This window comes from Zootoca vivipara, chromosome 4 (genome assembly GCF_963506605.1).
Source record: "Zootoca vivipara chromosome 4, rZooViv1.1, whole genome shotgun sequence".
Lineage (NCBI taxonomy): Eukaryota > Metazoa > Chordata > Lepidosauria > Squamata > Lacertidae > Zootoca > Zootoca vivipara.
Window position 1 is genome coordinate 84,934,872 of NC_083279.1, and position 27,994 is coordinate 84,962,865.

At 44.7% G+C, this 27,994-nt stretch overlaps 1 protein-coding gene and 1 non-coding gene across 2 annotated transcripts in view; both read right to left on the reverse strand.

Moving 5' to 3' along the window:
* Positions 1-27,994, reverse strand: part of ARHGAP42 (Rho GTPase activating protein 42) — a 162,268-nt gene that overhangs the window by 25,369 nt on the left and 108,905 nt on the right. Inside the window, exons 7-14 of the mRNA XM_035116468.2 lie at positions 22,626-22,730; positions 17,282-17,411; positions 13,116-13,216; positions 9,024-9,133; positions 6,727-6,805; positions 3,837-3,876; positions 2,005-2,067; positions 1,247-1,321 (exon numbers count right to left, since the gene is read on the reverse strand). Of these exons, the coding sequence (XP_034972359.1) occupies positions 1,247-1,321; positions 2,005-2,067; positions 3,837-3,876; positions 6,727-6,805; positions 9,024-9,133; positions 13,116-13,216; positions 17,282-17,411; positions 22,626-22,730 (703 nt within the window). The remainder of the gene's footprint in view (positions 1-1,246; positions 1,322-2,004; positions 2,068-3,836; positions 3,877-6,726; positions 6,806-9,023; positions 9,134-13,115; positions 13,217-17,281; positions 17,412-22,625; positions 22,731-27,994) is intronic.
* Positions 22,194-22,275, reverse strand: TRNAK-CUU (transfer RNA lysine (anticodon CUU)). The gene has a single exon. It is a non-coding gene; the product is annotated as a tRNA-Lys (tRNA).

The following is a 27,994-nucleotide window of genomic DNA, read 5'->3' on the forward strand; positions in this document are numbered from 1 at the left end:
TTTCTCATTCTTTTTGATTGCATTTTTCCTGTATACACATATTTTGCGAAAGGTGTAAATATTGTGTAAAGTATGTTGTTGTTTAGTCGTTTAGTCGTGTCCGACTCTTCGTGACCCCATGGACCATAGCACGCCAGGCACTCCTGTCTTGTGTAAAGTATATATGCTGTATTTTAAAACTATTAAAACAATAAATAATTTATCTTAAAAAAAAACCTAACATGACTGCCCCAATACATCAATGGAAGCAGAAGCGTTTAGTGCATGTTTCGAGAGTCATCAGTTTCTATGGTTCCAACCACTGGAAGCACACTGCTCATTCTCTGCACATGAGAGATCCTAGGTTTACTCACCAGCAGCCCCAGTTGAAGAAGTTTCATGTTCCATTGCTCTGCCAGGGATATTTATTTAAAACATTTTTATCCTGCTTTCCCTCCTTAAGTGCAGCATCTCTGACCCTGCTACGTATCCAGTGAGTGACTTACGAAATCAGTGATATATTTGGAAGCACATTAAAGCTGGTGGTTAAGCAGCTAGGTTTCTTATCTGTCCTTAGAGTAGCCAGGGATGGCGAGGAAGTCCGTTATATACTTCAGCCAGTTTGCGTGCGCATTCATTCGCCTGAGAGAAAAGGGCTTGAAGCCTCTACCTGCTTTCCCAAATGAGGTTTTGGCAGGGTCCTTCGCTAATGCTCACTCCTTGGTCTTGAGTGCAGATGAGATGCATAAATAGAAGAGCTGAATTAAAAAATTCCTTCAGTAGCACCTTAAAGACCAACTAAGTTTTTATTTTGGTATGAGCTTTCGTGTGCATGCACACTTCTTCAGATACACTGAAACAGAAGTAACCCCCACCCTCTGAATATACATAAGGGTCTGGTTACTTCTGTTTCAGTGTATCTGAAGAAGTGGGCAAGCACACGAAAGCTCATACCAAAATAAAAACTTAGTTGGTCTTTAAGGTGCTACTGAAGGAAATTTTTTATTTTGTTTCGACTCAGACCAACACGGCTACCTACCTGTAACTTTAATGAAACTTATTACACTAGGGCAGAAGGGGGTTAGAGTGCTCTATATGCCTAAATCTCTACTTGCACTGGAGAAAGTGCAGCGTGCAAAGAAATTAGTTTGCATTAAAGCTTTTCTCGTTTAACAAACAAGCAAATAAATACCCAATTTTCACACATAGCAATATACACAACAATAGAAGACTTCAAATAAGTAAGATGACGCGCAGCCACACTTACAAAATATGGTATTCATCAGCTTCTGAACTTTGGAATTCACGCCACCTATTCGGTACAACCCCAAAATTGTGATACCTTCAAAGGACAAAACAGAAAATGGGAGTTTTTGCCGTGTTAAGACATTTGCATTTGGGCAGCTAATTTGATTTACTTATAATATCGGCTTTGTGGCTGGCTTTGTGTTACATGTGAATCAGTGTTTGTGGTTTGTTTCCTCAAAATTCTCTGATTTGGCCGAGAAGCAAAGGGTTTTTTGGCTTCCTGATCATAGGGGAAAACAAACCACAGAAGCTGTCTCACATGTAATGTGAATCGTTTGTTTTCTTCTTGCCATGGAAAACGGTTAGCATGGGAAGGAGCAAATTGGGAACATTTGAACAGTGTGCACCAGTACTCGGTTCATTTTTTTTATTAAACCACAGTTTAAAATAAGCTGGGGACCCTTTAGTGAAGAGTGAGTAAGTAATTCAACAAACAAATAACATTATTAATGTTGTCGTTTGAAAACAAACAAACAGATTGCCACATGTAACATCATATGGTGGAGTGTGTGTGTGTGTGTGTGTGTGTGTGTGTGTGTGCAGCCTATTGTGCACAGCCTGTTCCATGTTTAAATCAAGCCACACTTTACAAACACATGCAATGGGCTACGTATCGCCTAGGTGAGATTTACTACAGCTCTGTGTCAAACAGAGGCACCAAAAATTTCATTTCTGCTAAGGCAGAACCAAATGGCTTGCACATCACTTAATACATACCTCTCGTCTCTACTGCATGAATGCATTTCCTTACAAAGTTAAAGCCAGCTTCATTGAGGAACGCTGTCAAAATGGGAGGAACAAATCTGTCACAGTCCAGCAAGCAAACAAACCAGAAACTCGTGGCTTGTGACTTCACGGCCACGCAAATAAAATACCTATCTCAATATCCAATTGATTCATTCCAGTTATTTATTTTTTTGAGGCCTAGCCCTCTCAGAACAGTGTCAGAAGTTACGGGACGGAAATTATTGCAATCTCTGGACATTTTTCTAAACAACAGTGGTTTGTTATTACAAACCTCTAATTGGTTGTCTTCTTGCAGCTTAGTTGCTGCTCAATATCGGAAGGAAAGGGGAAGGAGAAATGTGATTTGTTAATAGCAAGTGTTGAAGAGACGGGGCCAGGCTCATGGGGAGAAATGGAAAACCCATCAAATGAAATAAAACGTGGAGGGGAAGGGGCCCCATCCTGATACCTGGGTAGCTTTTCTAACTTCACTCATTTCAAGAGACCCTATGCAGGATCCAAAGGCACACCGAAATCCGAAGGAGTTCAAGCACAGATCTCAAGCACAAAATCAATAAAACGCAAATGCTTAAATGTGTGCCTGAAATCCCTCGGGTTTTGGTGCACCTATGTTTCTTAGGATCATGCCCACTGCCTTCACCTTTTAAAGCACATCTTTGAAACATTCAATGTGTTTAAAAAAAAAACTGGCATGAAGAACAAAAAGGGCACAGTGTGATAACATTATTGTCACTTGGAATCTAAGACAGAGCAGTACTTAGCGCCAACTATTCAAGAGAAAGCGTTGGAAACTGAGAATTACATCATGATGAGCTCCTTGGAAAAGTGGAAATGTCAGGCTAAACTGACATCCCAGGGCATTTGCAGGGCGGAAACAAAACAGGTTATTGCCAACATCTACTAAAAACACTTGAAGGCAGGAAAGGCGCTATTTGTGGGGCTCTCTAATTAGCGCAGCCAAAATCAGCTGTTCTTCGTAGTTATTTCTACAAAAGTTAACTGGCTAAATTAAGAAGAACAGAATGTATAAAAGCAATGTTCCTGACAAGATTGCCGTAATTGGTCAGGAGCTAGTAAACGGCTTACAATTTTAACACTCATATATAGTTTTGTGCAGAAAAAAGTGTTCCAGGGTCACTTCAGATAGGTAGCGTGATGAGTGGGAAGTTCTTATTACGGTACCCCCTCTTATTACTTCCTCTTCCTTGCCAGTGGAGAGGTCTGGGGAGAATGGTCAGTAAATATCCAACAGCAGTGACCTACAAGCAGAGCTTTTGCTGGACGGCTAAGTTATATCGACGAAGAAGGGAGACGAACTTGGAATCCACTAGTCACCATGCCACACACCAAAAGCATGCAGCAACAAGACTCCTCAACAAATTCCTCTATTTCACAGGGCAGATTTGCCACCCCTCACCCCCCAAATCACTGAAACAAACTGTAGATGAAATAGCGAACAAACCAAGCTTACATATTGCAATAAAATCTGCGGTTTGTATAGGTTATTCAGAGAGAAGTCACAACTTTCAGATAGACACGACTGTGGTTTATTGAGTTTTGTGATTTAAAACGAACTGTATGCACACAGTAGTAAGCTATGGCCTCTTAGATACAGCACAAAATAAATGGAAGCATCTACTAGCTGTAAGTAATTTGGGTAGACTTTCTGAAGGCGTGGTCATGAAAAATGGGAGTGTAATGGTACAGCAGAACAGGGGAAAGTTGTTAAGAAGCAGTATGCACTTATGCAGAAGGACTCAAAGGCATAGTTAACAATCTCATATAATTGAATATTAACTTACTTTCTTCTTTCTTGCTAATAATAGCTGGCAAGGTATAAATCTAAAAAAAGAAACCAGGCATCACAGTCATATTTACTTGTTTGTTTACTTTGCTAGCAGTTCAGGTTGGGGAAACACCATTTTATCCTTACCACAACCCCAAATGGGAGGGGGAGAGCAAGCGAGATGGTTTGCACACCACGATAAACCATAGTTTTGTATTTCACCAAGATTGAATTGTGAATGTGTTTCCCTCCCACCATGTGGCAGCCAAATGGCTCAGACGAGCCTCAGCAAGATTTGCTGTAGTGTCTGAACACGGGACCGACGACGGCTTGTTCGTTTCAAACGAGTCACGAGCCGCAAGCCGGAAATAAACCCAAGAACTAAGTGATTTATTTCTTCCTTAACACTGCCGACTGACTTGAAACGAACAACCCACAGTCCATTTTGGGACAGAGCAACAAGCCATGCATCAAAGCGGTTTGCAGGGATGAAACATAAAACCACACAATAAAAACCATAAAAAGGTTAAAAACAATTAACCATCGCAGAAGGGTGTACTCTTAATTGTCTGCCGAGGCCTGGCAGAAAGCAAAAGTTTTCAACAGGCGTTCAGAAGTTGGCACAGAAGGCAGAGGCTGAATTTCCACTGGCAGAGTACTATTCCACAGGACTAGGCCAACAGACCAAAAGCTTGGTTTCTCATTGTTGTCAAATGAGCCTCACCAACTTGGGGAATGACCAATGACACTCAGTGATCGAGCTGGGATGTAAGGCAACCTGGAAATCAGAGGTCCAACCACCTCCATGGTGTTAGGGATTGGAAGGGCTGTGAAGGGTGTATGGCAAAGGCCAGGGGATTGACCCAGGAGAGGAATCTATGGGGCTTGGCACCACCAGCTACCGTGTTTCTCCGAAAATAAGACACAGTCTTATATTTATTTTTCCTCAAAAAAACAAAAACAAAAAAAAACAACGACACCACTATGGCTTATTTTCAGGGGATGTCTTATTTTTCCCCTCCTCCTCCTCCTCCTCCTCCTGCCATGGCTGGCATTGCTGCTGTGCCTATCACTATGTCTTATTTTCGGGGTATGGCTTATATTCCTTGAATGCTTTAAAATCCTGCTATGGCTTACAGTGGTACCTCGCAAGACAAATGCCCTGCAAGACGAATTTTTCACAAGACGAATGCGTCTTGCGATCTGACGGTGACTCGCAAGACGAATTCGTTTTGCGGAAAATTCATCTTGCGAATCGCGGTGTCCCATAGGAATCCATTGAAATTTAATCAATGCGTTCCTATGGGCGAAAAAAAATTAAATACATTCCTATGGGAAACCGCGATCCGCAAGACGAATATTTCGCAAAACGAATTGACTCGCGGAACGAAATAAATCCGTCTTGCGAGGCACCACTGTATTTCATGACTACGTCTTAAAAGAGGGGAAACAGGGTAGGCAGTAGCTGAGGGAGAGGAATGGTCAGAGCGGTCTGAGGAGGAGGAGGGAGGTGCGCAGGATGTGTCAGAGGTGGAGGAAGAGACTGTTCAGCCAAGGGATGGGCCAACCGATTCTCTGCCATCTCCCATCCCACTGTCTCCGAGAACAAGGAGGGGCCTGAAGAGGGAAGAGGAGTGACAGCTTCCACATAAGAGAAGTCTCAGGGTGCAGGCATGCAACCTGTCAGAGGAAGGTAGGTTTGTGTGTGGTCTGACTGTTGCTGCAACTGCTCTGCAGGGCACAGACCTGGGGAAGTGTGTGTACAGGTGTATCTGGAATACCACGCGAATTGCTGCAAGTGCGAGCTTTCGTCAGCAAAAAAATTACCTATCAGACATGTGTCTTCCTTGACTGGGGTGCCTGGGACACACAGGCACCTTTGGTAATCACTCGAGAAAGGGCCTTCTTGGTGGCTGCTCCCAGATATTGGAACTCCTTCCCTAGAAAACTAGACTGGCTCCCTCCTTGTTGTCCTTCCTCCTGCGGCGGATGACTTTGGGAACTGAGTGCTTTTATCGAAAGGGCTGGTGCCATTCTCCTTCTATTGTAATTATTGGTATGGCTCTAACAGATTTTATATATGGATTTAATTCTCTCAATGTTTAATTGTTTTTTAACGATCCCCCCTATATTTTTAGTGGTTCTTATTTCTCTCTATAAGCTGCCTTGAGCCTTGTCAGGGAAAAAGGCATGGTATAAATAAATAAATGTATCAACATCGTCATCAACATCGCTCTCTAAGTGTTGGTGCTGACCTTTAAAGCCCTAAACGGCCTCGGCCTAGTATACCTGAAGGAGCATCTCCACCCCCGTCGCTTACCCCGAACACTGAGGTCCTCATCCAAGGGTTTTCTGCTGGTTCCCTCACTGCGAAAAGCGAAGTTACATGGAACCAGGCAGTGGGCCTTCTCAGTAGTGGCACCCTTCCTGTGGAACGCCCTCCCTTCAGATGTCAAGGAAATAAACAACTATCTGACTTTTAGAAGACATCTGAAGGCAGCCCTGTTCAGGGAAGTTTTTAAGGATTGATGTTTTTAGATATGCTGTAAGCCACCCAGAGTGGCTGGGGAAACCCAGCCAGATGCGCGAGGTATAAATAATAAAATTATTATTATTATTATTATTATTATTATTATTATTATTATTATTAGGCTTGGGGAGGGGGCAACTGGAATCTCCACCCACCCAAGGTCTCTTTATTTACTTCATTTCTTTTTGCTGCAGCCAAAAATTGTGGGGCTTTGGAGGGGGGAAATTGTGTTGTGGGGACAGGATTAGGCCCCCATGTCACGTGTTTAGCCTCCCCCACCCCAGTCTTAAAATAGGCAAAGTAAATTTGCTGTTAATTCTCTGCCTGGAAAAAAATAAATCAAAAGAAACAAATGATAAAACAAGGATTTCCTTACCGGTTCTTTTCCATCCATTGCTTCCAGCCAGAGCTTCCGGTTGGATTCGGAATAAGCTTGTAGTGTAATGATCCCATGCCTATTTAAACAACAACAAAAGCAAGCAATAAACGTGTTTTGTTTTGTTTTCACAAATTGTGAAGATTGCCTGGAGAGAAAAGCACCATGCTGAGTAAAATGAGAAGGAGTTAGGTGCTAGAGTTGAACTGAATATTTCCAGTGAACTTCTTATCTCTATACAAAATGCTCACTTTCATTATAAGAGCTTCCCAAGTGGAGCTCTTGAGGGCCAGCAGTTGAGACAACTAAACAAAACGACAGAGTTAATCGAGCAGACTATCAAAAACAACATTAAAAGTTTCTGATGTAGACTTTTGGCCACATTCTGCCTTGTCAAGGAGGCCTTCTCAAGGAGCCCAAATTAAAGCAACAACAACAAAAGTCTCTAGGGTCAAACAGATTCAAGGAACGAGGGGCGGGGAGGGGAGGGACCCTATTTATTTCAGAACTTCTCTCTTCAAAACAGGGGAAACATTTAAAAGCAGCCGCGAACGATTTGCCCATCTGCAGTGCTGGTAAACTGCCATCGCCTGGCAATATTTTGTTACTGAGTGGCTTGCAGATGCTGCAGAATTAACACACATGTACTGTCTACACCAGACATCCCCAAACTTCGACCCTCCAGATGTTTTGGACTACAATTCCCATCTTCCCCGACCACTGGTCCTGTTAGCTAGGGATCATGGGAGTTGTAGGCCAAAACATCTGGAGGGCCGCAGTTTGGGGATGCCTGGTCTACACCTTCCCAAAGATTTCACTGTGTTTAAAACAAAAATGGCGTATTACTTGTGGTGCCACCGCAGCACATTGCTATAAATCTATAGTAAACATGGGGTTTCCTGGGGTGTATCATTCTACCAGCAATGCACCCCCTAGCCTTTTTTTGGGGGGGGGAGGTTTCAGTGGGATAAACAGGAGTGACTGTGTACAAGGGGGAGTTCTGGTACCTTTCCAGAGACCTCCATGTAGAAGGTAGGTAACACATTGTAGGTAACACAAAGGATCATAGGTAGGCTGCTGTAGACCAAGAGAGACCATAGGTCCATCTAGCTCTGCACTGTCTGCAGCAGAGTAGGGCGCCTCCTAGTGGTGGGGAGGAACAAGGGAGAGGGCTACAACTTTTATATCTGACTTGTAGCCTTACCAAATGCATCTGGGTGAGGCGCTTTAGAAAGCAGGATGCTGGCCTAGGTGGATCTGGCCCGGTAGGGCTCTTATGATTGAATAAAACCAGGTAGGTTTTAGGTTTTATCTATATCCATCTATAGAGCCAGTGTGGTGTAGTTGCTTAGAGTGCCGGCCGAGCGCCGGGGAGACCAGGGTTCAAACCCTCACTTGGGCCAGTCACTGTCTTTCAGCCTAACCTACCTCACAGGGTTGTTGTGGGGATTAAATGAGGAGGATAACCATGTATGCCATTTTTGGAGAAAAATGTGGGGATATAAAATATATCATAATAAAAATAAGGGGTAGGGAGGGAAAATATTTCATGATCTTAGGCTTGAAGGGGGCGTGAAAGAAAGGGCAGACCGAGTAAAGGTTGTACGAGATGAGTGTTATCCACATCTTATAAACGTAACACTTACAAAAGATCTGAGAGCCCATTTGAGCTAAGCTCTCTCTTTAAGGTGTAGGCTGGGTGACTGGAGAATTTTAAAGGCCTCTGGAACTTTCTGACTGGGTTGCCCTGGGCAAGATAAATAAACTAACAAATAATAATAATAATAATAATAATAATAATAATAATAATAATAATGTAGGTTTTTATTTTAATTCAACATAGAATAATAGAATCGTAGAGGTGGAAGGGACCTAAGGGTCATCTAGTCCAGGCATCCCCAAACTGGGGCCCTCCAGATGTTTTGGGCTACAATTCCCATGGTCCCTAGCTAAGAGGACCAGTGGTCAGGGATGATGGGAATTGTAGTCCAAAACATCTGGAGGGCCGAAGGTTGGGCATGCCTGATCTAGTCCAACCCCCTAGCATTGCAGGAATCTCAGCTAAAGCATCCATGACAGATGGCCATCCAACCACTGCTTAAAACATGGTCTTTATGAGCGTACCCAGATAAGAGTGCTATTCTTTTCCCCATTCAAAGCTTATTCTGAATGAAAAAGTGAAACACTCGATATAATTTCTCAGATGCAAACCTATGTTTTCGTTTGCTCTTAACGGTACGGCACAATGTTGCGTAAATACTTTCATTTTCTTAAAAGGCATGTATAAAAATGCAAACCTTTCAAATACTTCAATATCGAAGCAGAAGCGCTTGTCAATTGAATCTGTCTTTCTCCGGATGCAGGATTTCAACTTGAACACTTCTGGCGTACTTGGGACAAGACCATTCTGCAAAACATCAGAAACGGGGGAATTGGAATGCTGAACCGACAAAGTGTTTGTTATGGAGTGGAGTCCCTATGATGGTTGTACGCTTCCTTCCGGCAACTCCTGCCATCCAGCTGGTGCCAAACCTATTGCTCCGCTTTCCTTTGGGCCACATCAGCAAAGCCGAGAGGGTATTTTTTGTCATCTGAGCAGCCCAGAACCTCCATACACACTGCCTATGCTTGCGCCCCAGCGAGGTCACTTTGGTGCTGGTAACGCAGCTGTTTGACTTCACCCCCGGAGGCCCACTCCTTTTTCTCTCGAGACAGACAGATGCCAACAACCAAGTAAGGCAGCAGATGTGCTGAATCAGTGTTTGGAAGGGACTGGACGAGGGCCAATCCAGATAAGACTGAGCTACTGTTGGGGGGTGGTTCCTCTGACCAGCTGAGTGATGTGGGTGGCCTGCTCTAGATTTGGTCCCTCTGGAGGAAGACGTTTGGGGGGTTCTCCTGAATCTGCTGTTGACAATTGAGGCAAAGGTGGCCTCTGTGGCACAGAATGCCACCCATCTTCCAGGTGTTGTGTTCCAACTCCCTTCAGCCACAGGTAATGTGGCCAATAGTCAAGGGGGCTGGAGCTCAAGAACTGCTAAAGGGTCACAGGTTCCTCAGAGCTATAGATTTTCTTGGCTCACTCGCGAGCCAGCCAAAGTTGCACCATGTTTCTCCCCAATGAAAAATGGCCTTCCCTCCAGCTCTTCCTCTAACCCAAATAGCTGCAAAGGCACAAGCTGCCCTTACAAAACATTTAAAAGCTGTGCAAAAACAATTCCGGTTGTTGTGACATTTCTGTTTAGTTTTTACAGATTTCCCCTTCCCCGAACTCATCTGCACACTTCCAGTAACTGCAAGGCTCATCCCTCACCCACAAAAGGAGGGCTACAATATTCAACTAACTAAAAGCATTTTCTCTGGTGCAAAATTGCGGTTCGTACTAAATTCGACAGCACTTAACGAATTTTTTTGGGGGGGCAGACGTGTTCTCAGGAGGAGCGTCTCACACAGGGGGAAAGGCTCTTCTGACATGCTGTCTGCTGTGACAGATATGGGAACTGCCCCAAACCAAGATTCCCTTCTGCGGTATTACTTCTTGACAGATGCAGATTTGAGATGCCAAAGGCTGAGGAGTTGTGGAGGCAGGGAAGCAATTCTGCCCTCTCATCCAATGCCCTACAAGACCTTGAGCTCATTCCGATTTTTCCCCCTCTTCTTAACTTACACTTATTTCCTTCCGAATGGGAACAACAAGAGGGGAAACAAAACCAAGTAAGCTACACCAACTCCAGGGCTGGTGTGGTTTGATTTGTGGTTTGGGAGCATGTTGGCGTATTGGGGTGGATTCAAACCTACCCCTGGTTCTCCCATGACATGCTTCCAACCCTTGTGCCCTGGCATGCCTCCATTTCAGCCCAACCAACGTCGGAGTCAACAGGGCAGAGGTTGCTGGAGACTCTACAGTGGCGGCAAGGGAGAAAACTAGCATTGTACCCTCTTCTCCCAGGTCAGAGGTCTCTCTCCATCCGCAGAGAGAGAGAGGGAGATCTCATGTTTCCTATGGCCTGCTCTCCCCGGGGCCAGTGGGTTACTGGGCTACTTGATTAATTAGCAGATTCGTTAAAAGCTCAGCTTGGTTAACTGACCAAACTGAACCTCATTTGGTCACGATTTCTTTAACTAAGCGACACCCTTGAGAATTTATGCAGTTCCTCTCATGCGCTAATATTCCTCCCAATCGGGAGTGCCACCTTGGCATCATCGCAGTCCTCGGCGGAGAGCCCTGATCGAAACTGGCAGAGTAAGATCAGATTCGATCAGATCAGAGCTCGGGCTGAGGAGGGAAGGTGGCGACGGTAGAAGAAAAAGGATATGATCAGAAAAAGTCTCCTTTATTGGAATTACAAAAGGGGTGTACTTTACAGAGGGTGCATTTGCTTGCATGGAATATTATCACATACAGTTTGAAAAGAGAGTGACTGTAAAATCTGGGTGCCTGCCAGCTGTCCGAGGGCCCCAGAGAGCTGACATGGGTTTTTATGGGGAAACCGAAACAATCATTGTGTAACTTACTGATTGCTAAGTACACCCCTACAGTACATTTGAAACATTGGCTGGTCTGGAAAGATCAAAGACAGTGAGAAGTAGCGAATTAACTTCAACCTTGGATGGAAGCCCAGAGCCTATTAAAGCAACAACCAGCAGAAAGGGAGGGACAAAATAATAATAAAAAATTCTTTCCAGTGACACCTTAGAGACCAACTAGGTTTGTCATTGGTATGAGCTTTCGTGCGCATGTACACTTCCTCAGGAGGGGTCATCAAAGGAGGACTGTGCTTTAAAATATGAAGACTGAGAACAATGTGGGAAAAGCCCCCTGCGTGATTATAGAAATAAGGGACGGTTACATAAAACAAGATAGTTTTATACCAGTGACTGATTGAGAGAGGAGGTTGTCAGTATCAGGATTGAAAAATTGTGAAGTAACAAAGAAGATAGCAGAAAGATAAAGGATGGACATTTAGCTCTTGAAATCTAGAACATGGGAGGTCCCATTGAAATTACCCTAATTAATTCGGACTCTATAATTGGCTGCATTGGTTTTTTGAATGTGGTAAGATTTGATTCGATTTGTTATTAAGATGAATGTTTTTTCCTCTTGATTGGAAAATGAATGAAAATTATTTGCAAAAAAAAAATGCCAACTTGTGCCAACTTGGCCCTGCGACCATGGGTACCTGGGGGGGCGTGGGTGCCATGCAACGTGCATGGCACTGGCACCGAAATTTGTGGGTGCCCGGCCCCTTCGTGGGGAATTTTGTGGGTGATCGGGCACCCAAGGAGCTGGCACCTATGTTCCAAATAACTTCCCAGGAACAGTGAGCCACAATGTGGTGAAGTAAAGAGCTAGAAGAGCCCTCTTTAAGTGGCGAGTGATATTAGGCATGCTTCCAACCGTCGCTAGCAGGTTCCCCTTTTCAGACCAAGTAGGTCTGAAAAGAGACTCTTTATAGGCAAAGATTGAGGAGGGAGGGTAGAGAGATTTTAAGGGCAAAGCGACAAGAATCCTTCTTTACATGTCTACTGCCTGAGTGGAGAATGACTGAAGATGTACCAAAAATTATGCAAAAGGAGCTGTGCAAAGAATTATGGAAAGTTGCACATTAGAACCTTCAAAAATACCCCCCACCCCCGGAAGGTAGCCTGTCTCTTGAGGTTTAGCTTTTACTCGAAGTTAAATTGGTTGCTGAAAATTCACAGTGTGTATCGGAAGAAGTGTGCATGCACACGAAAGCTCACACCAATGACAAACTTAGTTGGTCTCTAAGGTGCTACTGGAAGGAATTTATTATTATTATTTTTGGAAAATGCACAGTGTACCTTGTTGGATGAATGAATGGGTGCGATGGCACTACCTGTAATTACTACCTGTAATTCATGGAAAAGGTTAAAGAACCCACAAATTACTGCCATTGCGCTTATGATAATGAATAGAGGGTTGTGGTCGGGCCCAGGAAAAGATCAGCAGAACATGTCTGGGGCTGTGTACATTTAAAGCACATTCTGTCACCCCCCACTCACAAGGAACCCTGGGAACTGTAGTTTTTTTCAGGGTGTTGGGAATTATAGCTCTGTGGGGGGTAAACTATGGTTCCCAGGATTCTTTGGGGTAGGACAAAGTGGTTTAAATGTATGCTGTGTACTCTGTGAAGACCAAACGTGGAAAAGTAGAAGCTTTTCTGCAAAAAGATGTGGTTTTGGGTTTCTGTCTTTGACGGTCAATAGCAGACTACATAAAAACCGTTTTGATTTGGACATACCTTAACCTTAACCCTCTAACTCGCAACACCTTTCCTAGTTGATGTCCATTCCCTAACTTGAAATCAATGGAGGAAAAGCCACGGTGCCCTTTTCCAGTTTAGAAGACAGCTCACGATAACACTTACGACTTTCCCTCCAGATTTGGCTTCAGAAATGCTCATCGTGAATGCTTTTGTCCCTTTGTCGTAGGTACAGTAATGTTTTATCCAGGTGAACCCTAGAGGTCCTAAAAAGAAAAAGAAAAAGAAACGGGAGGGAGGGAGGGAGGGAGGGAGAGAGACCGAGAGGTGAAAAGGAAGAAGGAAAATTTGCACTTATCTTATTTGCATAAATGCTTCCTAAGGAAAAAATATTCCTGGCAAAATAGATAGAACATTGGTTTCTCTCTGCTCAGGGTCATTTAGGCTGGACCTAAGAGTCTGCCCCAGAATTATTATTTTTTGGCAGTTTGGAGGAATGAAAGGAGGAGAGATATTCAGCCTATTTTTCTATTTCACACATATTTAATGTATTTTCTGTTATGCCAGCTCATAGGAAAAAAAAACACTCAAGACTTGGTGAGAGTGAAGTACAGTCATACCTCAGTTTGTGACCGCCTGCGTTTGTGACCGCTTCGGTTTCCGACCACCACGGACCCGAAAGTGTTTACATCCGGGTCCTGCGGCGCTCGGATGTGCAGAAGCGATCTGTGCAGCGCGCGCAAAAAGCGCTCTATCGGTGCTTGGCACAAACGCAGAAGCTGCATCGGGGAGCGACCGGCTCTGCGGAACAGATTGCGGTCGCAAACCGAGGTATGACTGTATTAATATACAGTGGTACCTCGGGTTAAGAACGTAATTCATTCCGTAGGTCCATTCTTAACCTGAAACTGTTCTTAACCTAAGGTACCACTTTAGCTAATGGGGCCTCCCACTGCCGCCGCAGCACAATTTCTGTTCTCATCCTGAAGCAAAGTTCTTAACCCGAGGTACTATTTCTGGGTTAGCGGAGTCTGTAACCTGAACATAGAGGTACCTGGTGTATTTCAAGGTGAACTTTGCTAGCAATGCCAGTGGAAAATGCAACCCATTACTGCCTCCCCCCCCCATTGCCAAAGTAAGATTCTATCCTTTTTTTTGGATAACATTCTCAACAAAGTCCATAGGGTAGTGAAACAAACAGGCATAGTGCATTCATTTCTGAGACCAAGATAATGACTGCGTCACCCCTCCCCACCTCCTCAGCTTAAACAAATGACCAAATCCTTTTCCTCTGCAATAAGAGCGTGTTGAGATGGCCTTTCACTGTTTAATGAAGCACTGTGTGTGCCCAGCATTTCATGGTGTCCTTGCACTCCTATTAATAATGCCCAAGGTAATTTCCGATTAGCAGATTTCTTTTTAATCACATTTCATTATTATCAGTCAACTAAAAGGGTACAAAAGGTGCTCAAAACAACCTGCCGCTATTACTAAAGTGGGGAGCTCTGCTTCAGGGAAGAAGAAAAAAACCCATGGAGGGTGGTGGAGGGGGAGAGGGTTCATCAAAAGACAAAAAAACACCTTGATGAGGAAGCCAATCACAGAATTGTAGAGATGGAAGGGACCTCGGTGGTCATCTAGTCCAACCCCCTGCAATGCAGTCGTAACTTTAAGCTACACTGTCATTGCACGTGCCATTTTAGAATTCGATGCTGTTATTAATGTTATTCTTATCATCATCATCATCATCATCATCAACTGCTCATTAACTATTATATTTATATCTTGCCCCTCCTCCCAAAGCAGGGCAGGGCAGCAAACAACAAGAGATAAAACTGCAAAAAAACAAAACTAAAAACATTCAAAATATTGACAACCCAGATGCAGACTGGGGAAAGATCTTTTGAGCCACAGAGCCAGCAGCTTAAGAGCAAGTCTACATTTTAGAGCTTATCATGCTGCAAAAGGGGGGGGCGTTCTGGGAGAGAAGCTCCCAAAATAACATTTTTCAAGTTCCTGATACAATGATGTCAACGCACTAGAAGCCTCCCTGTTCCCGCTCCATGTTTATAGTGGCTCCTGGTAAGGATACTCACAATAGTCCGGTTTGCATGACGCAGAAAGGCAAACGATGGCTTATTGGGAGCATGCAAACACCCAGGCTCCGGGAGAGCAACTCACAGCCAATTTTCTCCTCCCTGGCCCTTTTTTGTTCCTGGGCTACACGGAGCCCTCTCCCCAATAACCATGACCTGTATCCTTTCTTACTGGTTGTCGTTACAAGGGAGAAAGTTTAACCACAAGTCCTGGTTTGGACAGCACACAAAGCCAAACTTGGGCTGAGCTGAGAGCAATGAGGAGAACCGGGAACTGCAGGCGACCAAAGTGGCTGTGAGGCCCTTTCAGAACCTCTAGGTCCATGAAGTCTCAGCAAGGAATACTTTTGTTTATTGTGCTGTGCGAAACAGGCCAATGTGATGATGGCTCACTGTGTGGCTAAGGGCTGAGAAAACACCTATTATTACAGGGGAAAGTTTGTGTGCTCATCACTGATATTCCTTTATTGACAGCATTCCCATGGTTAGATGCTGGCTCAAAGAAGCATTATCCTTGCAACAAAATGTTGTTGTAAATAGTTGCTTTCTATACAAACACTGCATATGTTTAAGCAATGTTGTACACTTATGGAGTTTTGGGGGAAAGTACTAGATTATATAAATATTTCCATGGTGCGGGGGGGGGGGGGGAAGCTAATATTGTCATAGGATAATATTCTTTTAAATTATGTACTAACCATATGGAATTTGACAACTGGTCAGCCTAAATGGATTCCTCACGCCCCCAATACAGCTGAAAGACTGATATTGATCCACTGGAAGGATAAATCTATGGCCCCCTTTAATCAATGGGTAGAAGGGCTGTGGTCTAAACCACTGAGCCTCTTGGGTTTGGCGATCGGAAGGATGGCAGTTCAAATCCCCGCGACGGGGTGAGCTCCCATTGCTCTGTCCCAGCTCCTGCCAAGCTAGCAGTTCGAAAGCATGCCAGTGCAAGTAGATAAATAGGTACCACTGTGGTGGGAAGGTAAGCTGTTTTTCCATGCACTCTGGTTTCCATCACAGTGTCCCGTTGCACCAGAAGCGGCTTAGTCATGCTGGCCACATGACCCGGAAAGCTGTCTGTGGACAAACGCCGGCTCCCTCGGCCTGAAATTGAGATGAGCGCCGCAACCCCAAAGTCACCTTTGACTGGACTTAACTGTCCAGGGGTCCTTTACCTTTTACTTTTACCTAGAAGGCATGACAGCTCTTGCAAAATGCAAACTTGTAGACATAGATTGTGTATGGAGAGCTTGTAGACACGGATTGTACATGGGCAAATATAATGATATTTGCAATGTCATAAAGAAGTCATTTTTTTATGTAGTAGAATAACAATTTCATTTAAATACCTTTGCATTAGACAAGAACGTATGGAATTGTAGTGTTTTTCTTCTTTGTTTCTTCTGCAATTTTTGTTTCCTTTTTTTATTTGTTCACTTTATTTTAATTGAGATATTTTCAATAAAATGTCACTATGATTGGATGCTGGCCCTCTGGATGACTAGGAGAACTCTCATATCCCTTTCATGCCAATCAAACCTTACTCAAAGATAATAATAATAATAATAATAATAATAATAATAATAATAATAATAATAATTTATTTATACCCCGCCCATCTGGCTGGGTCTCCTCAGCCACTCTGGGCGGCTTCCAACAGAAAAATACAACACAATAATCTATTAAACATTAAAAGCCTCCCTGAACAGGGCTGCCTTCAGATGTCTTCTAAAAGTCTGGTAGTTGTTTTCCTCTTTGACATCTGTTGGGAGGGCGTTCCACAGGGCAGGCGCCGCCACCGAGAAGGCCCTCTGCCTAGTTCCCTGCAACTTGGCTTCTCGCAACGAGGGAACCGCCAGAAGGCCCTCGGTGCTGGACCTCAGTGTCCGGGCAGAATGATGGAGGTGGAGACGCTCCTTCAGGTATACTGGACCAAGGCCATTTAGGGCTTTAAAGGTCAGCACCAACACTTTGAATTGTGCTCGGAAACGTACTGGGAGCCAATATCGACACAGTGAAGGGAAAGACAGCATCATCTGTCATAAAGGTAAGAGAGAGGCCTGCTGGACCAGGCCAATGGCCCATCTAGCCCAGGTTTCTTTTCTTACCATGACCCACCAGGTGCCTGTGGGAAGTCCACAAGGTAGAACCTCAGTGCAACAGCGATTCCCAGCAGCTGGTGAACAGAGGCTAAGTATGCAGTTTGATTCGGATGTGTTGAATACTCACGCTTCTCTTGAACGTAGAGATAGCCTTCCATTGTCCACTGGCTTGGTGGCCTGTAGTCCTGGCTGGCGGACTTCATTCTCTGCATAAGCCGTTCTACTTCCTGCCTCGTGCTTTCAAAATTATTCCGGGTCTGAGTAGCAAAACGACGGCGACAACAACAACAACAGAAGTGATGAATTAAGCTGGTGCCAATGCAATTTTGAGAGCGGCCTACCAAAATGGAACTGACGTCTGCTCTGAGGGAATTGCAATAAAAAGCAAGTCTTGTCAAATGCTGCTTTTACCACCCACCCCTAACTTGGACAGCTGCTCCAGAAGGTTACCATGGTGTTGAAAGTCGCTGAAAGGTTGAGGAGACACATTCATGTCAAGCATCCTTTTCACGCATTCATTCGTTTGGGCACTGAACGAGAAGCTAAGTAGCTCAGGTCTATTAACAAAAAGCCGTCAACCCTATGTAAGGAAGCTTCCCTATGATTTCTGTTCTTCTACCACACTGCTTGTATGAGTTTCCGAATTCTTAAAAAAAGTGCAAAAATATACAGGGTTCTGGAACGGAGAGGTGGCGTGCGAGGTTTGAAGAACACAACCCCTGTTTGTATGGCTCCACTAACACCATGTGCACAACTCATTTTGCAGCAAGGTGCTTTAAACCAACCAACCAACCAACAAAAAGAGACAGGAAAATTCTCGGGTAAATCTTTCGCTCCAAAGGAAATGGAATTTGTGTTCCAGCAGAGCGGGCTGTAATTCTACTTAGCTTACTTGCAGAGCTACCCAAAATTTTGTGCTATCTACACTAAAGCCACTCCTGCCTTCAGGATGAGGTGGTGTTGCGGGCTTTCACGACCTCCCCACATGCGCAGGGGGTGGGAGGCCAACCCTGCATGATTGGGGGATTCCCGGCTGCTTCACTTGCCTAGCTAGTCAATCAGGTTGGTCGGGTGTGTGTGGCCTGCCCCATAAAGGCAGGGCGCAGCTGGGAGATCTCTCTCTCTTTTCGGCTTCTAGCTGATCCGGTTCCCCTTCCCCCCGTTAAAGTTTTCTTTCTTTGACCTTGCTATGGACTTTGGTTGGTTGCCGTTGAGGGGCCTGGTAGGAATTTTTCCAGCCACTTGGTTCCCCCCCCCCGCCTACCTCGTACAAATCGTCACAACTTTTTAGGGTATTGGCAGTTAGGCATTGGAATATTCCTGTAGATGAAAAGAGGGGAGGTAGCACCATCACCTGCCCCGCATATTGAAGGGTATCCCGTTAAAAGATTCCGGGGTGTGTGGGGCCCTGTCCGAAGCCTAGGGAGGTTAGGGCCTAAGGCATGCCCCTAGCGGTGACCCCCGGGGGAGCTCCTAGTTGATGTGCATCAGCAGGACTCCCCCTACTGGTGGTTAACCCTTCCCAGCAGATGGGCTGGAGTCAGATATATCTGGTTAGATCCAATGCCTAAGCCAATACCGCTCATCACCTGTAACCAATAAAGTTGTGGCCTTTTCCCAGCCCATTAACCTTAAATAATTGTGTCATGTGTCATTATTCTACCAAAGGAGAGGGGGTCGGGAACTTGCCATGCAAAGAGGGGTCACACTAATTGAAGTTGCTTTGGCAATGTGTCCATCATACCTGCCAAGTCCCGGACTGCAGAATCCGGGACCGGCAGTCGCGTGACACCGGAAGTTGCATAGACTTCCGGTGTCGCTTTGCCCATCTATGGGCACAAAAAATGGGTGCCGGCGGCTTCGAAAGTCACGTCTACGCATGTCCGGAAGTGCATACACGCAACTTCCGGTGTCGCTCTGCCCATCTATGGGCACCAAAAATGGCCGCCACCGACACCGGAAGTTGCGTCTACGCACTTCCGGACATGCGTAGACACGACTTTCGAAGCTGGCGCTGGCCATTTTCGGTGCCCATAGATGGGCAAATCAGAAAAAATGGCTGCCGGCAGGAGAATATGAGGGAGAATAACGGGAGACGAAGTGATACGGGGGACCGCCGGGAAAAGGTAAGAAAAAACGGGGTTTTCCTGGGGAAAACGGGGTACTTGGCACCTATGGTGTTCATGCAGGGGTGGGCTGGAGGGAGTTGGGGATGCATGAAAGGGACATCACAACTCCAAATGGTGTAGGGGCCCCTGTTTCCTCTTGCCCCTGTCCGTTGTACCAATCAGTGCTTGTCCAAAAGTGCAATGGTCTTCCTACGATGCTCCTACTAGAAACAGTCAGGGGGGGGGGATCGAGCAGGAGGCTATTTAGAACTGCAGTCCGCTTTAACTCAACAGGGCTTACTTCTGAGTTGACATGCATAGGCTTGAACACATTTTTAAGAGCCTATCATAGGCTACACTGGATAGCACTAGATTTGCCAAGGCTACAGATGTCCAGGAATAAAAGGATTAAAGGATTGCAAGAGATCCAGATATTGTGAGAACACCTAATGCTTGTTGACTTGGGTATGGCAACAATGAAGACTTTCTGTTCCGGAAAGAACATGCACTGGATTTGTCAAAAGCGTGGCAGATGCAGGAACGCGGGCCAGATACACGACGACAGGTTTTGTAACTAGCACAAGTCAAATTCGCTTACCCCCCACGAACCCCTTTTCCTGCGTGGCAAAAATTCAACAGCAAGCACAGATACTTTCAAAAGTCCAACAGGGGCATGGAATCACCCTGCCGTGTAACTGAAGCTCGTGCATCTAACTGATGCACGCTCGTGGCTAGAAGCGCCCTGTGACCTAGAAACTTATTCTGTGCCTTAGCTAAAGGACTCATGGTCTCAGTGCATATTATGAACAGTAAAAATTGCCCTGCACCACTAGAGTAGCAACGACAAGAGTAAAGAGAAGGAACATGTTGCATGCCGTGAAGCAACAGTGACCTCTGGTGCTTAAAAAAAGTTAAGGGTTTAGTTACAATCTTAATCACATTGCCCTTAACGTGTTTCTCCCCTCCCCAACTTTCATATCTGCTTCGGTTCTTTTGGGGAGGGAGATAAAGGTGGGAGGCAACTCCCACAGGGGCCATATTCTGCTCCCCACATTTTCCCAATCCTTTGCCTCACGTCAGCACAGGGCCTCTCTGCAGAACCTGAACCTTTGAGCGAAGAACTCAGCCATTTCTGTTACCCACACAAGTCATTTTGTTGTGCATATTTGTTTTAAAGCTGCTAATTGCTGCCTTGGGCTCCTTGAAGGAAGGTAAATACACACACATACACACACAAATTTGTATTGATGGACTATGTCCAGTAGTTTTTAACGTTTGATCTTTATCAATATTTTCTCATGAATAGTTCATATTGTTTTCTGTAAATTACTTAGAGGTTTACGAGCCCCTTATCCACATCCTCGAGCCTTACCAACTGAAACACAAATCTTGTCAAGTAAGTAAATAAATAAATTTCCCACAGGTGGGCACTTTACTTCACTTATTAGGAGTGCCTTCAGGGATTTTTTTTTAAAAGGAAAGTAACCACTCCTAACCAACTATGTAATCTGGATGGAAGACAGTTTTTATTAGCCAAATTTCTTCCATCTCGAACGGCCTACAGTATTGGATGTTAAGGGCGGAAGTTCAAAAAACCAGTTCTGTACTTTTCACAGAGACTGGATTTGCAAAGAGGTTCTGAAATTCTGACTGCAGGTCATTCCCTTTTGCCAACTGCTTGCTTCCAAAGATTTCTCCCTTTGAACTATTCTTACTGGGGGAGCATTTCCAATTAACTGCATTATGTGAAGTGCTGGCAAAATCCGCACCAGAGACTGGCATTGCTGGGCAGACCATGACAAGAGGAAGAGGAAGCAGATGCAAACTCCATTTGTTGACCCAACAGCATGCATTAGGACCACCGGGAAATGGCCAAAAGGCAAACCCACGCCAGATGTGGGCGTATGTTTTCCACTGAACACATTTTGTCCAAGCTGCCATCTCCTTAGATCTGGAGCCAAGATTTAGTGCTGGTCATCTGAAATCAGGGGCGGCAAACCTCTTTCATCACCCCAAGGCTCACGGTCCCTTCTGGGCAGCCTCGCACCTCACCTGGGGAAGCGTCCGAGGGCCACATGCTGTTGCTGGAAGGGGCCAGGAGCAAAAGTGGGCAGGGCAATGAATGCAAATTTCACCTCTGTACAGTGAGCTACATTTAAAACACACTCACACACTTTTTTTCTATTCTCCATTCTGACACATCAGGCACACGAAGCAACTGAGCGAAAAGTGTTCAGGGTGCAATGTAGGGTTGCGAGGGATGTGGTCTGGGGAGAGGGGTGTGGCATAGAGAAAATTCTATGGGGCAGATTAAGAGAGGCCTGGGGGCTGGGGCAGGCTGCATTAGATTCCTGAGTCCCGAGGTTTCCTAGCCCTGTCTCAAATGAAGCTTATTTTCTCTGCACCTTGCCGTCTGTCTGAATCAGTTATTCAGCTCCGCACTCACTTTTTATTAATATTATTATTTCAGCCCCTTGTTGCGCAGAACTAGGTGCATGCTGCAATTATATGGAAGTGCAAGAAAGGGAATCGCAGACATCAGAATGTAACATTTTGCTGCCTGGAAACCTTGATTTTAAATTATCTTTTATTTTTTCCCCAGATCATGTATTTGCTTGCCGTTATGGCTACATTACAAGGGTATGCTTAGAAGTGTGAGCAATGGCTCCAGCTTTCAGGAGCACAAAGGGTGGCTGTATTTTATTTTATTTTTAAAAAAACCCTGTTTGGCTGGGATAGGGCTTCTATGGTCTGTATAGCTCCCTCCTCTTCCACATGTCTAGCAAAACAGCAAAATAGTTCGTTGTTTTTTTTTTAGAAAAGCATGCAAAAGAAAGAAAAAACATGCAAAATTTATTTGATTTTGATCATTCATAGGGCCATCAAAATTGGGCCTTGCTTGGCTCCAAAATTGGATGGGCGAAACATAGTTGTCCTCCCCACCCAAAGTGGGGCTCGAACCCACGACCCTGAGATTAAGAGTCTCATGCTCTGCCAACTGAGCTAGTGTGACTCTGCCTGTCTACCTCTGTACAGAGGGCAGGCTATACACATGCTTTTTCTTAAGTCCGTTTAACTCACTGGACCTCCTGAATGGGGTTGTTTATCTGAAATGGGGGCAACACAAGTTGTACTAATTCAAAGCGTAGAGACATGAAATCGATAACTGGATCCCCGCAAGGCAGGCAGGTGAAAATCAACGTGACTGAGCAACACAAATGGAGCCTATTGCATTTATGCATGAGCTCCCTTGATTTGTTTTCAAGAGATTTTAGCCTCGCAACAGAGCGCTGCCAGCGTAGCTTTCATTAATGCTGGAGTTCAGTTATCTGAGAAGGTATGATAAACGCTGCTCCACCTTACATTCTGCAAGTTGAACTGCAGCTCTTGCTTGTACGGTGCAAACTCCTGGGCCAGCTCATATCCCTCGTGGTAAAAGGTAAATAATCCCTGAAGAAAGGCCAAAAGCTGAAAAGGAAAAAAATGTACTATCCATTATTAAGTGTATTCCTTATCTGCCCTTCACCAGAAGGTCCCAGGGCAAGTTACAGCACATAAAACACAATCAAAACAGTAAAAGCAAACAAACCACCCACAATCCCAGAACAATAATTCCGTGCAACGCGTTATAGGGAGGACTCCCAAATCAGTAAGCTTCGAGGGCATGCCTCTTCAGCAACCAACAGAAGCTGTAAAGAGATGGTGCCAGGCATATTTCGGTCAGGAAGGTGTTACGCATTCTTGGGGCCATCACCAAAAAGGCCCTCTCAAGAGCTGCTTGCTTCCCCGCAAAACTCACGAGCGGCAGAAGGGTCTCCTCCACTGATCTTAAATCGATCGACTCATCAATAGGGAAGGAGGTGCTCTTTCAGATATTTGAGGCCCACATTGTTTGGGGCATGCACACACAAATGCACGTATGAAGCAGGCATGCAACAGAGAACTCTTAGGATAGTTTTGGAGAGGGGAGAGTTTACTTTCAATGGGAAGAACACACGTTGTGGTTATTGCAACTCGCCAAGGGCGGTTTATAGTTCTGGTGAAGCCCCTTTCAGCCATTTTGCCAACTGCTTTTGATGCTGCAGAAGGATCAGGCAAGAGCTTACAACATGGGCGTAGCCAAGATTAATGTCGGGGTGGGGATGGGCATGGCAGGCTTCATGTTGGAGGGGGGAGAACCTGAGTTAGTTATGTATTTTTCTTGATTTACTTGATTGGCTACGCCCATGGTCTACAATCACAACGGGTCAAGAAAAGGAGTGGAAGATGGACTGGAGCAAAGGCACAAAGAGGAAAGACACAGGGGAGTTTGAAACAGGGACAGAAGAGCTGCAGAAGAGAAAGATGCACACAGCCAGGAGCCCGAGAGATGAGTGGGTTTAAAAATGTGCATTTCAATTTGGAAGTCTTTTATGTTTGCTGTTTTATTGTATTTTTTAATATTTTGTTGGAAGCCGTCCAGAGTGGCTGGGGAAACCCAGACAGATGGCCGGGGTAAGAATGATGATGATGATGATTATTTTCAAAACTAACAGCAAACTCCGAGGGGGTGGGGAAGGCTGCCTTTAAATTTAGTTTTAATCATATCTGGCCTAGGGATAATGGTGATGTACAGTGGTACCTCGGGTTACATAGCACCTCAGGTTAAGAACTTTGCTTCAGGATGAGAACAGAAATCGCGTGGCGGCAGCGGGAGGCCTCATTAGCTAAAGTGGTACCTCAGGTTAAGAACGGTTTCAGGTTAAGAACGGACCTCCAGAACGAATTAAGTTCTTAACCCGAGGTACCACTGTATCTGGCAACCCCTCAAGAGAACAAACACCCAAAGATTTTGTTTACTTAGTCTGTTTTGCCATTTAAACAGAGGCCCGGTTTTTAATCGGCGGGAAAACCTGTCAAACAAACCTTTCAGTCTTACTGATAATGCTCCAGGGCCAGCAGAAGGTCCAAAAAAATGCAAACATCAACCTTTCTGAATCTCCTGGTAGCCCATCTTTGCTTTTTAAACCCTCCAGGCACACCCGTTCACTATTCAAGTGCTGCTTCCACAAATCAGATCAAAAATTGCTTTGCTATTACTATCATTAAAACAAACAGAAAAACAAACCTGTTCTGTACTGAAGAAAAAGACTTACTGGCACTAGATGGCAGCAATGTCAAACTTAACATGAAGCATTCAGTTCCCAATACTGCAAGTTAATACGGGTTATTTGTTTGAGCAAGCAAGGTTTCCAGTGCTATAGCTCCAAACACATTTCCTTTTTTTTCCCCAGGAGAAGGGCTGGTGTTTATGTCAACCCATGCATGTGGTCAGTGTGTATGATGCTGCAGCCACAATGTTCAGAGCTGCAAATGTACTGCTTAGTATACCTGCTGGAGATAATCTACGGGGATGTGGAGATGCTGAGTGTGTGCTAAGAGGTTCGAAATATTTCTCAACACACGTGAAACATTTCAACCTTCACTAGTATTCAGTCTCAGAATTCCAGAGGCTCTCAGGCAGCAGCTTTGCCATTGAATATGGCAATATCCTTCTGCCTCAGCTTACAAGCAGCCTTGAAAGGGAGTTTTTTGGGAAAGGGGGTTGTGGAATTCCCGTTCAAAATGCAAATGGGGCATTTGTCTCTGTTGCATCTAGTTTGACCCTCAAGCCGCCCCCCCCCTTTAAGCCTGAAAGGTGGAAAGTGTGAAAACTGAGAATTCTCTCAAGGTCCTTAGACTTCACTGAGTGCTTCTGTGGAAAGTGTGGATGGCCTTCGCCACTGATTCACCCAATAAGCAAATACCCAACTCCTCCACCCTGCAGATCTGGCCTTGCTCCTTGTCAGACTCCTCGAGCAACAGAGAGAGCCAGGGAGGCACCTGGAAGAGGCGGAACCCAGCACTATATTTGACGACCCAAAGTTCCACTTAATTTAATTCGGGAGAGGAAACACCAGTTCCAAGCGGTGTTTTGGACAGTAAAAGCAGGGGCGGCAAAGGTTTGCTTAAATACAAAATGACTGGATTCTGCCCTGCAATCTCCTTGGCAAGGATGGGTAGGGTTAAAATACTTTCAAATAAATAAATGAACTCTTTCTCCCTGCTGTTTCTCAATTATTCTACCAATAAACCCCCTACCCACCCACTCCAAATTCCAGGACATGGGGCAAAGCCCCTGGGAAGGGCAATTTGAAGTTAGGCAAATAAATGGCAAGCAAAGTATAATTATTCCAGACCTAACTGCTCCTCTGGAAGTGGCTTTTCTGCTGCCGTTTCTTTTAAAAGGGCCGACAGAGGGTAATGTTACCCGATATGCATAACATCAGCTGTGGCCGTGAGAGAGATTTTTATTGGTAGCTTTGTTTTAAATGCAGCTGTTTTTATTTAGTGCTTTAAGTCAGATCTGGCTAAACTTCTACAGGCTGCATTCAGACACAACAATAAACAATGGATAATTATTAAGGAATGAGCCCAGACAAGTCTTAGACTAACACAGTCCCTTCCTTGGTGCAGCCGCAATGAGAGCAGAAACTTCTGTTTTGCTTCCATTTTGAATTAACCACAGTTTAGTGTGATATTTCTACCCTAAACTGCACCTGGTTAGTCTTAACTATGGTTTGCTGAAACAAGCCAACTTCAAACCTTGGTTTATGAAGCCAACATGTTTTAATAAACTATAGTTTTATAGATTAACTAGATGCAGTTTACGGTTCAGATGTAACACTAAACTGTGTTTAATTCAAAATAGAAGCAAGATGCTTATACTCTCCTCATCCTCTTAGTGGAGAGAAGAGGGAGAAAGCATGCACAACTGAGGCTCGCCTAGGCTTATTCCTGTAACAATCAACCATAGATTTGTGTTTTGTCAAGACACAGTCACTGGGGTTGATGACAGCATGGTCCGTCTGAATTCAGGATTGCCATTTTTCACCAATGCGTGGCTGGTGAATCTGTTTCCATTACTGCCCCTCAATGTCAGAGGAAACTTCATTGAGCATAACCATGAGGGTAAGAGATTCTGGGTTTAATCCAGAGTAATACTTAAGAGCAGATCCACTGAAACCAATGGGAATCAAATTACTCATGACTAAGTCCCATTGAGCTTAACAGGTCCACTTTAAGTAGGACCAACTCTGAATCTAATCCATTCACGTGTTATGCAGCTGTTTAAAATGCTTTTGCCCTGCAGAAAACAAACACTAAGTAAAATTCAGGGTCCATTATCCTTAAAGCAAAACGTTGGCCCATTTGATTGTTAGAAAACACCCATCTCTCTCTCTCTCTCCCCCTCATCCCTATATTCCAGATCACCAACCAAATCAACTTAAGACTGGATAACCAAGGATCTTTTGAGCTATCTGTATTTTTTAAATAAATACATGAACCAGGAAGACAGTAACTTTTTGATGAATTAAAGGCTAGAGGTCAAATTCCTACCCTATCCAAACTGGAAGAGCAATCTTCTTCCTGTGAGAATGAGATGACCAAAGAATCTCAGGGTCACCAACACTACATAAAAATAAATATAGGACTTTTTTTTTTTTTGCGGGCTTCAGATGTTGTCATTTTCCCTTGCTCCTCGTCGCTCAGCTGCTAACTCGCCCTCATGGCTAGGGCTGCGTTAAACTACCATAAGCTTTGACTTATTGCACTGATTTATTTAGTGATTCAGAGCCTAGGTAAACATGCAACTGATAAAAGCACAACCGGCCAAAATCAGCCTCCTCAACCTCCAGTCGTAATAGAGGGCGGGTTCACGCAACAAGCCCTTTCAGCACATGGCCTGCGCATGTGAACAAGTCATCGGTGACCAATCAACAGAGTTGCCTTTCGATAGAGCTAGTTCAATTGCAAATGGGAGCAAGGACAGACATTATGTGAAGTTAAGGTACAGCTCAGCTGGTATAGCATAAGGCGCTGAATCTCAGGGTTGTGGGTCTGAGCCCCACGTTGGGCAAAAGATTCCTGCATTGCAGGGTACTGGCACTAGGTGACCATCGTAGTGTCTTCCAAACTCTCCAATTCTATGGTTCTGATTGGCCCTCCATCTTCTGCTGCCACTAATTTTAAAAGCTGATGTTTGAGATGACCCTCACCTATATAGTTAAGTACGCCATTTCCACAGACACTGCAAAATCCAGTGATGCGGGGCATGTAACAACGCTGGTCTTCCATGTGCGGCCAAAGTGCTTCTCCATCTATTTGTTGAGCAGCAGAGGCACCGATCCTTTTGTAGGACTCTCTGCATGCAGAAGGTCTCAGATTCCATTCTCTGCATCTCCCTAAAAAGATCTCAGGCAGCTGGTCTGGAGAAGAACTCTGCGAGAGTCACTGCTCACGTGGGAAGATCAGGGTGCCTCAAAGTCCTGCTGAACTACAACTCCCATCATCCCTGACTATTGGCCATGATTGATGCAGCTGATGGGAGCTGGAATCCAATGACAGATGGAAGGCCACGTATTAGCCAACCCCTGGGCCAGAAAGATCACCGGTCCGACCCACATTTGCCAATGAAGTATTAACAGAGATGTCTGCTACCATCAATGATGGTACAGTGGTACCTCTACTTATGAATAACTCTACTTACGAATGTTTCTACTTACGAATGGAGCTCTGTCCGCCATCTTGGATGCTGTTTAGATAGGATTTTTTCTACTTACGAATTTTTAGATAGGGTTGCTTCTACTTACGATTTTTTTCTCCCAATGCATTCCTATGCGATTCGACTTACACATTTTTTCGACTTACGA